At 47.1% G+C, this 12,600-nt stretch overlaps 1 protein-coding gene across 8 annotated transcripts; it reads left to right on the forward strand.

The window, feature by feature from the left end:
- Positions 1 to 2,517: 2,517 nt before the first annotated feature.
- LOC123091860 (uncharacterized) lies at positions 2,518 to 8,866 on the forward strand. 8 transcript variants are annotated; one of them, XR_006443619.1, is made up of 9 exons: positions 2,518 to 3,005; positions 3,692 to 3,834; positions 3,906 to 3,954; positions 4,432 to 4,559; positions 4,655 to 4,704; positions 6,341 to 6,431; positions 6,836 to 7,047; positions 7,162 to 7,249; positions 8,010 to 8,866. XR_006443619.1 is itself a non-coding variant. In XM_044513465.1 (5 exons), the coding sequence occupies exons 1-4, from the start codon at positions 2,880 to 2,882 to the stop codon at positions 4,479 to 4,481; spliced, it is 366 nt and encodes a 121-aa protein (XP_044369400.1). In that variant the 5' UTR covers positions 2,518 to 2,879; the 3' UTR covers positions 4,482 to 4,559; positions 4,655 to 4,848. The 8 variants fall into 8 exon arrangements, 1 of the variants encoding a protein (XP_044369400.1); XR_006443622.1 differs by having other exon boundaries at positions 2,518 to 3,834; positions 4,655 to 4,741; positions 6,833 to 7,047; XR_006443621.1 differs by having other exon boundaries at positions 2,518 to 3,834; positions 4,655 to 4,741.
- The last annotated feature ends 3,734 nt before the right edge of the window (positions 8,867 to 12,600 follow it).

Below are 12,600 nucleotides of genomic sequence, written 5' to 3' on the forward strand. Positions count from 1 at the left end.
CTTGAGGGCGGCATATTGTGCCTTGAACTTCTCCTCGTGTCTGATCACCCTAAAGCAATGGGAGAGGTTGAAGCACTGCCATTGTGTTGGACCTTGAATGCCTCCAAAGCTTGAAATGCCTACAAATGTATTTCATACAAGCATATTGGCAAAATGGTATGCAAAAGAACACGCAAGCATAAACTTGGTGACACAAAAAGAGGGCGGCTTGCTAGCATACCATATATTGCATGACGATGCCGCTAACGAGGTGGGCCTTGACGCTCTCAAGAGTGGCACAAAACTTGTTGCACTCTTGTTGGATCACCCTCCATCGCTTCGAAATGGACACCCACCCGCGCGCGCTTACTATTTGGTACGACGGAAACTTCTTGCGCTCATGGAACTCATGGTGGACACGAATCCAAAAGGTTGAATGCTTTTGTTCGGTGCCCATCTTGGGGTCTTGTCCAATGTCTCTCCAACACCCGCAAAGAAGCTTGTCCTCGGCCGCCGTGTATGCCTTGGTCCGCTTGCTCTCGCGCTTCGGCTTCAGCCCAACGGCTTGGTTGGCGAGCTCATCCAAAGGCTCCCCTTCGAAGTCGCACTCATCCTCTTCCTCTAGCCCGTAGTCCTCCGGAAACTCATGGTCGAGAGGGAAGCCGTCCAGGTCCAGGCCGACCTGATCACGCATGGAGGCGACCTGATCTTAATTGTAGCCAGCGGACGACGTGAACGCCCGTCGGCCATCCTGGCTTTGTGTCTCGTCGGGATCGAAACCAGCGGCCTGCGCACCACCCTCGAAGATCATGTTCTACATGTAGTCGTAGTCGGCGGCGGTCGGCATCCCGTTGAACAGGTTGCGTGCGCCCGGCGGCTGGTCGGCTGGCGTCCTCCGCGCGCATTTCCTCGCGCCTCCGGCTGACGAGCTAGCGGCCACCGGTGTGGCGTTGAGGTCGATGGGCGCGGGCGTGGAAGGCGCGACCACGCTCACCTCGGGCGAGCACTCCCCGAAGAGGCGGGAGGCCTGCGGGTAGACGTGGAAGCCGGGCACTGGGGTGCAAGCTGATGCGCGGGACGAGTCAGGCAGCACCCTCCGAGGGAAGGCGGATGAGCCTGTGCTGACCACAGCGGCCACGGCGGCATTGACGAGGCTGGGCTGGCAAGGGTTTAACCCCATCATGTAGAGAGCCTCGCTCGTTGCCGCCGCGACGCGGGCGTTGGTGACCTGCTGCTGCGCGGCAGCAGTGACGGCGGCCGCCGCGATGGCTTCATCCCCCGCGTCCGCCGTGTGCCTCCGGTCCTTCCTCTTGGCCGCTTCCTTTGCCCATTGTTCGGGCGTCAGCACCTTCTTTGGCTTCGGCGCGGCGGCCTTGTGGGGGGCGCAAGGCTTGCCTTTGCCGGACGAGGCGAGGAAGGCGAGAACGGCGGCGACGTCGATGTCGAGGTCATCATCCATGGCGGGCGTGGGGCGGGAGCGCGCTCGCGTGGGAGGGTTTTGGGGGGAAATGGTGGTGGTTGCCACCGACCGGCGGGCCCGGGGGGAGGAGTAGGCACGCGCGTCCGTCTCGCGTCCGCGCCGACGCAAATCCGGCTCAAAATTGGGCCGAGAATGAGTTGGCAGGCGGACTCGCGTCCGTTTGGGTTGGCGCGTTGGGCCGATTTTTGTATCTGCGCTGACCCAAACGGACGGCGGCGGATGAAATCGGTCGCCGCATTGGAGTTGCTCTTGGTGCAACCACAAAAATATGAGGTCTTGAAGACGATGCTTCCATGGAAGGAACAACGTTAAGAGTGTCACCATCGTTGATTCAACAAGTCAGATTTGAGTTTTCACCTGGAAAGGAGAACTCAAGGATGGAGAGGTGTCGAACTCGTCAAGGATGCCTCCAACAAGGAAAAAAAATTGTCATCACCTGCAACAAGCAATTACAGGACTTTCGTCCAGACAAACTACAAACCAATGTCGGACACACCTATCACCAGATTAAACATATAAACCTTAAAGAACTGCTAGGCAGAACAGAGCCATCCATGTCGCCCTATAAACAATATGAATAGTGCTCATGCCACCACCTGTTAATTCCATGCCCCGCCGATGACATTTTCATCATTTCGCATACAGGCGTATAAAAAGGCAGCTGCTCCGGTGGAGGTAACCTAGCCTTCTGCCCACCCCGCACTCGCGCCGAGCCCATCTCTTCTCTCTACCTCTGAACCCTAGCTAGACCACGCCCACCTCCCTGCCCCGCCGCCGTCGTCTCCTCCACCCGGCCAGCCGCGGTCACTCGCGCCCGTCTCCTCCGGCCAGCCTCCACCCGCAACCTCCCCCTCCGTTTTCAAAAGGGAATTAAACATATAAACCTTGAAGAACTACTAGGCAGAACAGAGCCATCCACGTCGCCCTATAAACGCTATGAATAGTGCTCATGCCATCACCTGTTAATTCTGTGCCCCGCCGATGGCATTTTCATCATTTCGCATACAGGCGTATAAAAAGGCAGCTGCTCCGGTGGAGGTAACCTAGCCTTCTACCCATCTCGCACTCGCGTCGAGCCCCTCTCTTCTCTCTACCTCCGAACCCTAGCTAGACCGCGCCCACCTCCCTGCCCCGCTGTTGTTGTCTCCTCCACCCGGCCAGCCGCGGTCACTCGCGCCCGTCTCCTCCGGCCAGCCTCCGCCTGCAACCTCCCCCCTCCCGTTTTCAAAAGGGAAGGGAAGGGAAGAGAAGAGGGAGAGCGAGCGGGTCAGGCGACGGCCATGGCCATGGCGCTCGCAGATCCGCCGGCCCCGTCGTTGCCGCTGCGCTCGTAGGTGAGCGGCGCCGGGAGCTGCCGTCGTGAGGAAGCCGCGGGAGGACGAGCTCAACGGCGCCCCGGGCGCTCACTTCCAAGAAGGCAATGGAGGAGGAACTCGACCTGGACAACCGCCGCTGGACGAAGAGCCCCGAAAAAATCCCCCAACCACCCCTGCACCACCGCCTCTTCACCTTCGACCACGGGTTGCAGCGGTCAGAGGACCAAAGTGTGGATTCTCCTGCCCTTCCCTTTTCCTTGATTCTCATCTATTCCTCCAGCCCCTCAAATCCTTGCGTACACAGTACACACACTGTCTCTCTCATCCCGTGGATGGGAATGGCCAGCGTGGATGACGGGTCTTGCTGTTCTTTGCACGTATTTCTGTCAGATTTGATTTAACTTCATCCTCGCTATTCATAATCTATTAATTAATTACCTGTACATACATATTTTATCATGTCTACTAATAATCTCATCAGTTTACAGTTCATACATCGGGTTATTTTATCCTGTTTTCTTCAGGTTTGTATTTAGGGTGTTCTTTTTTCCCTTTTCAGATGTATGCCATATGTGTAGCAATCGTTCTAGAACACCCCCATTCCTTCTCTTCCTATCAATTTAGTCAGGACCCACTTTGGACCATTTTCATAAACCACTCTAAACCATTTTCTGAAAATTGATAGGAAGAGAGTGATTTTCATAACAGCAGCTGCAGCCCCCAGGGTTAATTAGAACCTAAAATGTTGCCTTTAGTTTGTGAAAAAGGTCTAGAGTGGTTTCTGCAGCTGCTGTTATGTTTCATTGATTTAGTCCTATAGTCGGATAGTTCCAGTGGGTTTTACTAAATGGTTTTGTAGATTTAATTAGTGAAAAGGCCTCAATTGGTTTATGCAAAATTGCTTGTCTGTTGGCAGTTGAAGCATACTTGGCAAATGGGCCTTGCCGTGAGTCGCGGTGCAACAGTGATCTCGATGAGCAGGGCAATGGTCAGATACAAGTCAGCACCAAAGATGACTGGAAGCACTCAAAACAGTTTACCATGCTAGAGCTATGTCAGGTACCTACTGTTCTTGTGTGTTTTTTGTTTTCTATTTCCCGTCAGAAGCTCATTCCATAATCAATTTGCAGGTTGTACGAGGGCAGTTAATGAATATACTTGTGACACTTATACTCTCAGGTAAATTACTAATCATTCAAATCACTAATCAGGTAAAGCACAATAATAAGCCCACCAGTCATAGAAGAGGAAAAATAACCACAAAGTGAAAATAGATTGTGAAAATTAGACAGCTCAGATGATGTAAAAGACAGAATCGGGCGACCAGCGAGTGTTCAATCTGGGGGAGCTCGGAGTAGCCGAGTTGCCCAGCCAGATTAATTTTTATTTGGCATTCAGATTCTTATTTTGCATTTCCTAGATTTTTAGCTGGGTGTATAAACACACTGACTTCAGATTTCAGTGACGGGGGTAAATTATTGTGCCATATATATTGTTGCCATATTTAGTAACCATGCATATACATGTACATTAGTTTTTATCAAATGTACATGTGCTCCTGTAGCATATCTTCAGGTTTGGGGATTTAAATGCCCTTTGTTTTGTGTACCATGTGGTTAACTGAAATTTTCTTTGCTTATTCTACTGTTTTTTTAGCAATGCCAACAAACATGGTTTATGATGATATTGGTGGTCTGAAGCTTTAGATCGTCGGGGTTGCTCTCATTCGTTCAATTTGCCACTGATCCTTCCATTCTACTGTTGTTCATTATTATCATACGAAGGTCAGGTGTTCTTCCGATACAATGCTCCTGACGTGTTTCATGAAATGTCTATGAGCTGGTATGTTGTTCATTCTCTCTTTTCTTTCTTCTTGCAGGCTGATCTATGTTCTCTATTTGTTGGGTCCTCCGTGTCATTATCAACAAGGTTGGGTCTCTCTTGCTCAGTTTTTGTCTACTAAAAGGTGATGTGAGCTGATGTGCTTGTTTGGGCGGTCTCCCCGTGTGTGTGATATTTGTTTGCATATCAACCCTGTGTGCTTGAAATTTGCTTGCATATCATGATATCAAACGAGGATGTGTTCTTGTTTACCTCTTGAATAGACAGATCTTGGTGCATTACTGCTACCGTGCCTCTAGGTGGTCAGCGAGGGTCGCACTTGCGCTATGCTTCCCTCTGGATTCTTGCATGGTATTCGGGTGCCTAGCTTCGTTCAGTTATGAGTCAAAAGTAACAAAATCATATGTTTCTGAATCTTGCATATACCTTACAATGCAGCGGCCCATTCTTGTCGTGCCTGGACTAGCTAGATCGATTAGAGTTTGTCTATTATGCCTTCGGTAATCAGCAGCAACACACGAGATCCTGGAACCTGCATTAGTTATTGTTTGCACAATAATTACTTACTGATATCATTACCAAGCTATCCGAGCCATCACTCCCCGGACACCACTTGGTTTCCTTGCCCATCTATTCGTCGGATCTTTACACAATTGACAGGATTGACTTCAGATCTTACGAAAGGTTTCATAAAGATAGTTCAGAACCTAATCTATACAAAGTTTTACAAACGAAATCTACACAAACTCATGGATTTGAAACTGAAAGATATTATGTTATGCATCTCTCCAAAAATCCAGCATAAATATATAGAGGGAACATATATTCCCAGAAATTTACGGTCACGGTCAAGAGCAACGGTGAGTGTGGAGCAAGCCTGTGGGAGAGTTTTTCTGAAAGCAAGCCCTCAGCACGCCCCGACAACCTTTCCCTGTCAGCTTTGCTCCCCTCTTCCTCCTGTTTGCTTAGAATTGTTTTATTGTCGTTCATATTCTGGATTAAATTCTGATGAGGTTTCTGCTTGTTAGATTAAATTCTAGCGAAGACTAAACTGTAGCCACAAGAAGGTTGGATTTTACTTGTTTAGTCTAAAAAAGAGTTTTTGACTTATTTGATTAGATTCTAAGTCAGCTTTTGGGGGGACTTTAGATACAATTTGTTAGTTGGAAAATATATGTGTTCTTGCGCTTGAGAAATTGCTGCCAGTGTTACTGTATCATATATGAATGTGTACAAGGCATCAGAAAGCACAAGTAGCGAGAACAATTAGTTCAGTTTTAATATCATAGTTCTACTCATCCTAAATTGTGTTAAATTAATCTGCTAGACTATGGTGATAATAGAGGGGCCCTATTTTTTAAAATTGTTTCTTTGTTCCAATTATAAAGGGCCCTCTGCAAGGATATTGATTTCATTAGGTGTAGAAGTTTAGTTGGACAGATATTGTTCATCAGTTTCTTAGTGCGTGCCTAGTTGTTTCCCCTTTTTACATTGCTTATTTTCTATAGGATTTCTTGAAAGATAATAACTTGCTTCAACAATTGTAGAATGATCATGGTTTCTTTGCATTCCTGTACTTATATACGATTAACAATTTCATGGCTATCCTGTGTAAGAAACAGACATCGTTGGCAGTAGCCAATGCATTTGCGTTAAATGCCCTGTTGGCTGAGTGATGTAGTCCTATTGTGAAGATGCTTATTGTTTCATTTCTGTAATGTAGGAACATGTATATCCTTTCAAGTTCACTGATGTGGTTACCACTACAACACACGTCCCTCCAAGGACCAAGGGTGGGCATGATCTTCTACAAGGTTGTTGTCTGTGACTATTAGGACAGATCAACTTTGCGGTATCCCCATTGCTACAAGTCAAGCTAATAGAGCTAAATGGGTATCCAATTTTAGAAAGAACACTTAAGAAACATGCACAGGTGTCTTTAGATCCTATGGAGCATTCCTAATAATGACCATCTATTTAACTATCTTGGATCATTGCCATTACAAAATGCAGCATGGCATTCATAATGTACAGTTATTCATAAATGTGGCATTTACTTCTTCTCCTGGCATGATATTTAAGCATGTTGCATATACCAATCTGTTGATGATTCAATTATTGATTCTGATGTACAAACAGGCAAAACCATTGCCTGTTTGGATGATGCACATGAGTATGTTTTTGTTAGTTTTTTGAGGCCATGTACGTCGTGAAGCAGGATGGGCGAACGGAGACGGTGCACTTCGACAAGATCACGGTGCAGCTCAAGAAACTCAGCTATGGGCACTTCGACAAGAGCACTGCGACCCCGTGCTCATCGCGCAGAAGGTCTGCGTTAGGGTATACATGGGTGTCACCACCAGCCAGCTCAACGAGCTCGCCGCCGAGACCGCTGCCACGCTCACCGCCTCCCAGCCTGACTATGCCTCCGTACGTTCCCTCTTTTGATTTGTCTCTCCCCTTCCGGTCCGTTCCGTTCCCCCCTCACGGTGCCCGTGTTCATGTCTCTTGCCTGACGTATGTGCGTGTGTGGTTCTTCTGCAGCTCGCGACGAGGATTGTTGTGTCCAACCTACCGCCAAGTAGAAATAGTCTGTGTGGCGCTCGTAAATAAAGAGCATTCCTGTAGAAAGGTACAGGAAAGAATAGGAAAACTTGTGTCATTTTCTTTGGTCTCTGAAAAATAAATGGTGATATGGGCTGATACATTGCTAAATTACATGATACAAACTCACTTCTCTTTTTTGATTTTTGGTTTACTTAGTTGTGCTACAATGGCTCTCCTAGGAATGTTCTTCAATGTTTTGATGTGCACAATAATCCAGAAAGTGCATGCATCCAGAAACCAAATAGGATTTTTTGTGTGTTATCTTCTCATAAATCTTGTGCTCGTCCAATAAGAATAAGGTTTGGTGGTATTGCTTTTGTTTGTCACCCGGTAGATTTCAGACTTCAAGCTAGCTGCAGTTATTTCAGGTTATATGTGCAAATCCTTGGTGTGACATGGTAACGGACCACGGATACTTTGCAATCTCACATGTCTAATTCTTGATTTATGTGGTACCATGGTCTAAAAATTGGTCCTAAAGATACATGATGTTTTTGTACAAAGTTGAGACAGTTATTTTGGAACGGAGGGAGTATTAGATTATTTTGTTCCTTTTTAATTTGGTTCTAAAGATATAGTTTCAGAGTGATCATTTTGCATCAGCCAAGCTTGCCGTTGTTACAAATAATTGTTCTGTTGTCCTCAATTCACTTTCTCGGTTTTTTAATGCTACAAGCATTATTGTTTCAGTTTTTTTAGTTATTGATCATGCCATTTTTATTTTTGCCTTTGTAGCTGAAAGATTAGTGAGACTGACTAAATTCTAAACATGTTCCATGTGACAGAAATAGCATGTTGATTTCATCTTGAAATAATCATAGCTGAGGGATGAGGTTCGTAACTGAGGGTCATGTGCAGAGCTGGAGGAAGAAGTTGCGAAGCTTGGAACTCTCCTTGTGAAGGGCTCAAGGATAGCAGTGAGGACAATGCCTCTTTAGCTGTAATTGTGATACTCCTAATGTGCGCAAGTAAACATTCCTGTGATACTCCTTGTGCTAAAATGTTGGTTGTTAGTACAGAGGTGGTGACATTATTTGGTTCTCTTGGTAGGCAAATTGGACAAATTTGAACTGTGGACGAAATCAAATTACAGAATGAACTACCCGTGAAACTATTTCACGCGGTTAACCTTTTTATGTGACGCCCGACACGAAGGCGCCACACTACATTATGCAACGCCTCATAGATTGGCGCTACACGTCTGGCCAGCGTTGCACCCCAAACTATCTAAAAATTGTTAAGTCATTGTGCAGAGCCTACGAGCTAGGCACTGCACTGTATAGTGTGGCGCCTAGCTCTCAGGCGCTGCACTAGTGGTTGCACTACAAAATGAAACAACCACTAGTGCAACACCTAGAAGCTAGGCGCTACATTGTATAGTGTGGCGCCTAGCTCTCAGGCGCTGCACACTGATTTAGTAATTTTTGGATCACACACGCTGGCTAGGCGTGCAGCGCCTATCTGCGAGGCGTTGCATAGTGTAGTGTGGCGCGTTCGTGTCGGGCGTCACACAAAAAGGTCAGCCGCGTGAAATAGTTTCACGAGCAGTTCATTCTGTGATTTGATTTCGTTTGTAGGTCAAATTTGTCAATTTTGCCCTCTTGGTATTGATTTCATGATTTGTGGTTAATACATGATGTAATACAACCCACATTGCATTATATTTTGAGTTATATCTCTTACTCACTACTAACATTTTTTTTCTAATTCGCTTCTTGCGCCATTGGCGCAACCGGGTCATCTAGTATGAGTAGCACGTCCTAGCTAGAGCGCAAGAGCGAGCCACCAGAGGAAACGCGGCCCGCCTGCTATCGCACACTGCCTTGGGCGCTCTAGATCTGAGGGTAAGAGTGTTATTAGACTGAGCAACCTAGGCCATTGCAGGCCCCTGGCCAGGAGCTCCTCGCTAGGGCACCGACTCGTATACTCTACTAGCCGCCATGGCCCCACCTCGTGCCAACCAGCTGAAGGAAATATATACCCTAGAGGCAATAATAAAGTTATTATTTATTTTCTTATTTCATGATAAATGTTTATTATTTATGCTACAATTGTATTAACCGGAAACATAATACATGTGTGAATATATAGACAAACATAGTGTCACTAGTATGCCTCTACTTGACTAGCTTGTTGATCAAAGATGGTTGTGTTTCTTAGCCATAGACATGAGTTGTCATTTGATTAACGGGATCACATCATTAGAAGAATGATGTGATTGACTTGACCCATTCCGTTAGCTTAGCACTCGATCGTTTAGTACTCCCTCCGTTTCTTTTTACTCCGCATATAAGATTTGATCAAAGTCAACCTACACAAAGTTTGACCAAATTTATATACAAAAATATGAACATCTACAATATTAAAACTATATAGTATGAAAATACATTTCGTAGTGCATCTGGTAATATTAATTTCATATTGTCAATGTTTATATTTTTTAATATAAACTTAGTCAAACTTTACAAAGCTTGACTTTGACCAAACCTTATATACGGACTAAAAAAACGGAGGGAGTATGTTGCTATTGCTTTCTTCATGACTTATATATGTTCCTATGACTATGAGATTACGCAACTCTCGTTTACCGGAGGAACACTTTGTGTGCTACCAAATGTCACAATGTAATTGGGTGATTATAAAGGAGCTCTACAGGTGTCTCCGAAGGTACATGTTGAGTTGGCATATTTCGAGATTAGGATTTGTCACTCTGATTGTCGGAGAGGTATCTCTGGGCCCTCTCGGTAATGCACATCACTATAAGCCTTGCAAGCAATGTGGCTAATGAGTTGGTTGCGGGATGATGCATTACGTAACGAGTAAAGAGACTTGCCGGTAACGAGATTGAACTAGGTATTGAGATACCGACGATCGAATCTCGGGCAAGTAACATACCGATGACGAAGGGAACAACGTATGTTGTTATGCGGTTTGACCGATAAAGATCTTCGTAGAATATGTAGGAGCCAATATGAGCATCCAGGTTCCGCTATTGCTTATTGACCGGAAACGTGTCTCGGTCATGTCTACATAGTTCTCGAGACGTAAAGATCGATATATTGGATGACTATATTCGGACACCCGAAAGGTTCCGAATGGTTCAGGTATTTTTCAGAGTACCGGGGAGTTACGGGAATACGGGGGAAGAAGTATATGGGCCTTATTGGGCTTTAGGGGAGAGAGAGAGGCAGGCCGCGCCCCCCCCCCCCCAATGACTAGTCCGAATTGAACTAGGGGGAGGGGCGGCGCCCCCTCCTTCCTTCTCTTCCCTCTCCCCCTTCCTTGTCTCCTACTCCTACTACATGGAAGGGGAGGAATCCTACTCCCGGTGGGAGTAGGACTCCTCCAGGGCGCGCCATAGGGGCCGGCCCTTTCCCCCTCCTCCACTTCTTTATATACGGGGGCAGGGGGACACCTCTAGACAGAACAACAATTGATCTCTTGATCTCTTAGCCGTGTGCGGTGCCCCCCTCCACCATAGTCCTCCTCGATAATATTGTAGCGGTGCTTAGGCGAAGCCCTGCGACGGTAGAACATCAAGATCGTCACCACGCCGTCGTGCTGACGGAACTCTCCCTCGACACTCGGCTGGATCGGAGTTCGAGGAACGTCATCGAGTTGAACGTGTGCAGAATTCGGAGGTGCCGTGCGTTTGGTACTTGATCGGTCGGATCGTGAAGACGTACGACTATATCAACCGCGTTGTGCTAACGCTTCCGCTTTCGGTCTACGAGGGTACATGGACACACTCTTCCCTCTCGTTGCTATGCATCACCATGATCCTGCGTGTGCGTAAGAAAATTTTGACATTACTACTTTTCCCAACACCAGCCACCACACAACCTTGCGCCAATAGATCCGCCAACCACCGCCGGGTAACCTGCAGACCTCGCCCACCAGCAGACGCCAGATCCACAACATCCCTATCCAAGATCGCGTGCACGCACCACATCGCGCCTTGCACTTCGCACGCCTCCCGGCTGAACAACTTGTCCGGACAAAGCGCTACCCGACTGTGTTGCTCGCCGGGTCAGACTAGGTGTCTAGACCCAGCTGACCAGACAACGCCGGAAGGAAACGCCTCGCCGCTGCTCTCCTCAAAAGCATGGCCAGATTTTCCATCGGCTAGCTCAGCTACAGCTAGGGAAAGACGGATGAATAATGGGAGGTGGAGTCTAGGTCGGACTCGCTGCCTGTGTCGACTAGAGGAAGCCACGTGTTTTCCTTTCTAGATTATAGCTGGTCAAATGGGTAGGGCCAACCAGGCCGGCCCACAAGCACACCGGCACGGCATGGGCTAAACGGGCCGGGCCCAGCACGCAGCATGCCCTGGACCGTGCTTGGGCTGCTAGGCTGAGCACACGTGCCGGCACGGAACAACCCGATTTTTTTTATTTTTTATAGCTCTATACGGCCCAGGTAAAAATAGGCTAAAAACGCCCAGTGCGCCAAATAGCAGCCGGACTAGCGTCCCTGACGTGCCGGCGGCCCAGCCCGATTAGCAGTTGGGCCGTATCTGGGCTGCAGGCTGCAGCACGCGCGCCGGCACGGCACGACCCATATCATAATAGTGCCTAGGGGCCGGGCCGTGCTAGGCATGATTACAATCGGCCGGGCCATGCTGGGTCGGGCCGGCCCATTTGGCCAGCTATGTTCTACATCACGAGTAACTGCATGTGCAATGTACATTAATATTAGATAAGATACTAATTGTATTGCGCGTTAGTATTAGGCAAGATACAAATTGCATGTTTATTGACATTAGATATAAATTGCATGTTAATATTAGGTAGTGGTTAATGTTGACATTAATATTCGGCATAATATTAAAAGGTGGAGGTGCTAAATACCAGGCGACATAGACCGTTGAATAGATGCAGTTCAACGGATGAGATTTGTTCGATCTCAAGAACTCTCATATATTGATATGATATAGATATAGATATAGATAAATAGGTAAATTACTTGTTGGGTTTGTTACCGTTGACAGATAAGAAATGGGCACCCATTGACACTGTCCAGCATGCCAAATCAGTGGTCAAAAAGGATCATATGTTTAGATCAGGGACCGAGAAAGATGCCACACACACACCGGCCAGAGGCCACTGTCTCAAATAAGATTCTGGCCATGGTTTTGTAAACTATGATTGGCAGCCCAAAAATTACTGCAACTTTTTTTTCTGTCCTCCTCCTGCCGCTGATGATGTCCAGCATCTTGCAGATGCCCACTAGAAAGAAAGAACACCCCCTGTTATTTTTTGGCTACTTGGGCATGCACAAAAGGAGAACCTTATCTACATTCCACCAACTCATCAGATGCTGAGTGAGCTGATCTACCAGTAGAAGCAAGTCGTTTGGTCGTCAAACTTTTCATCA

Source organism: Triticum aestivum, chromosome 4B (genome assembly GCF_018294505.1).
Source record: "Triticum aestivum cultivar Chinese Spring chromosome 4B, IWGSC CS RefSeq v2.1, whole genome shotgun sequence".
In the NCBI taxonomy this organism is placed as follows: Eukaryota; Viridiplantae; Streptophyta; class Magnoliopsida; order Poales; family Poaceae; genus Triticum; species Triticum aestivum.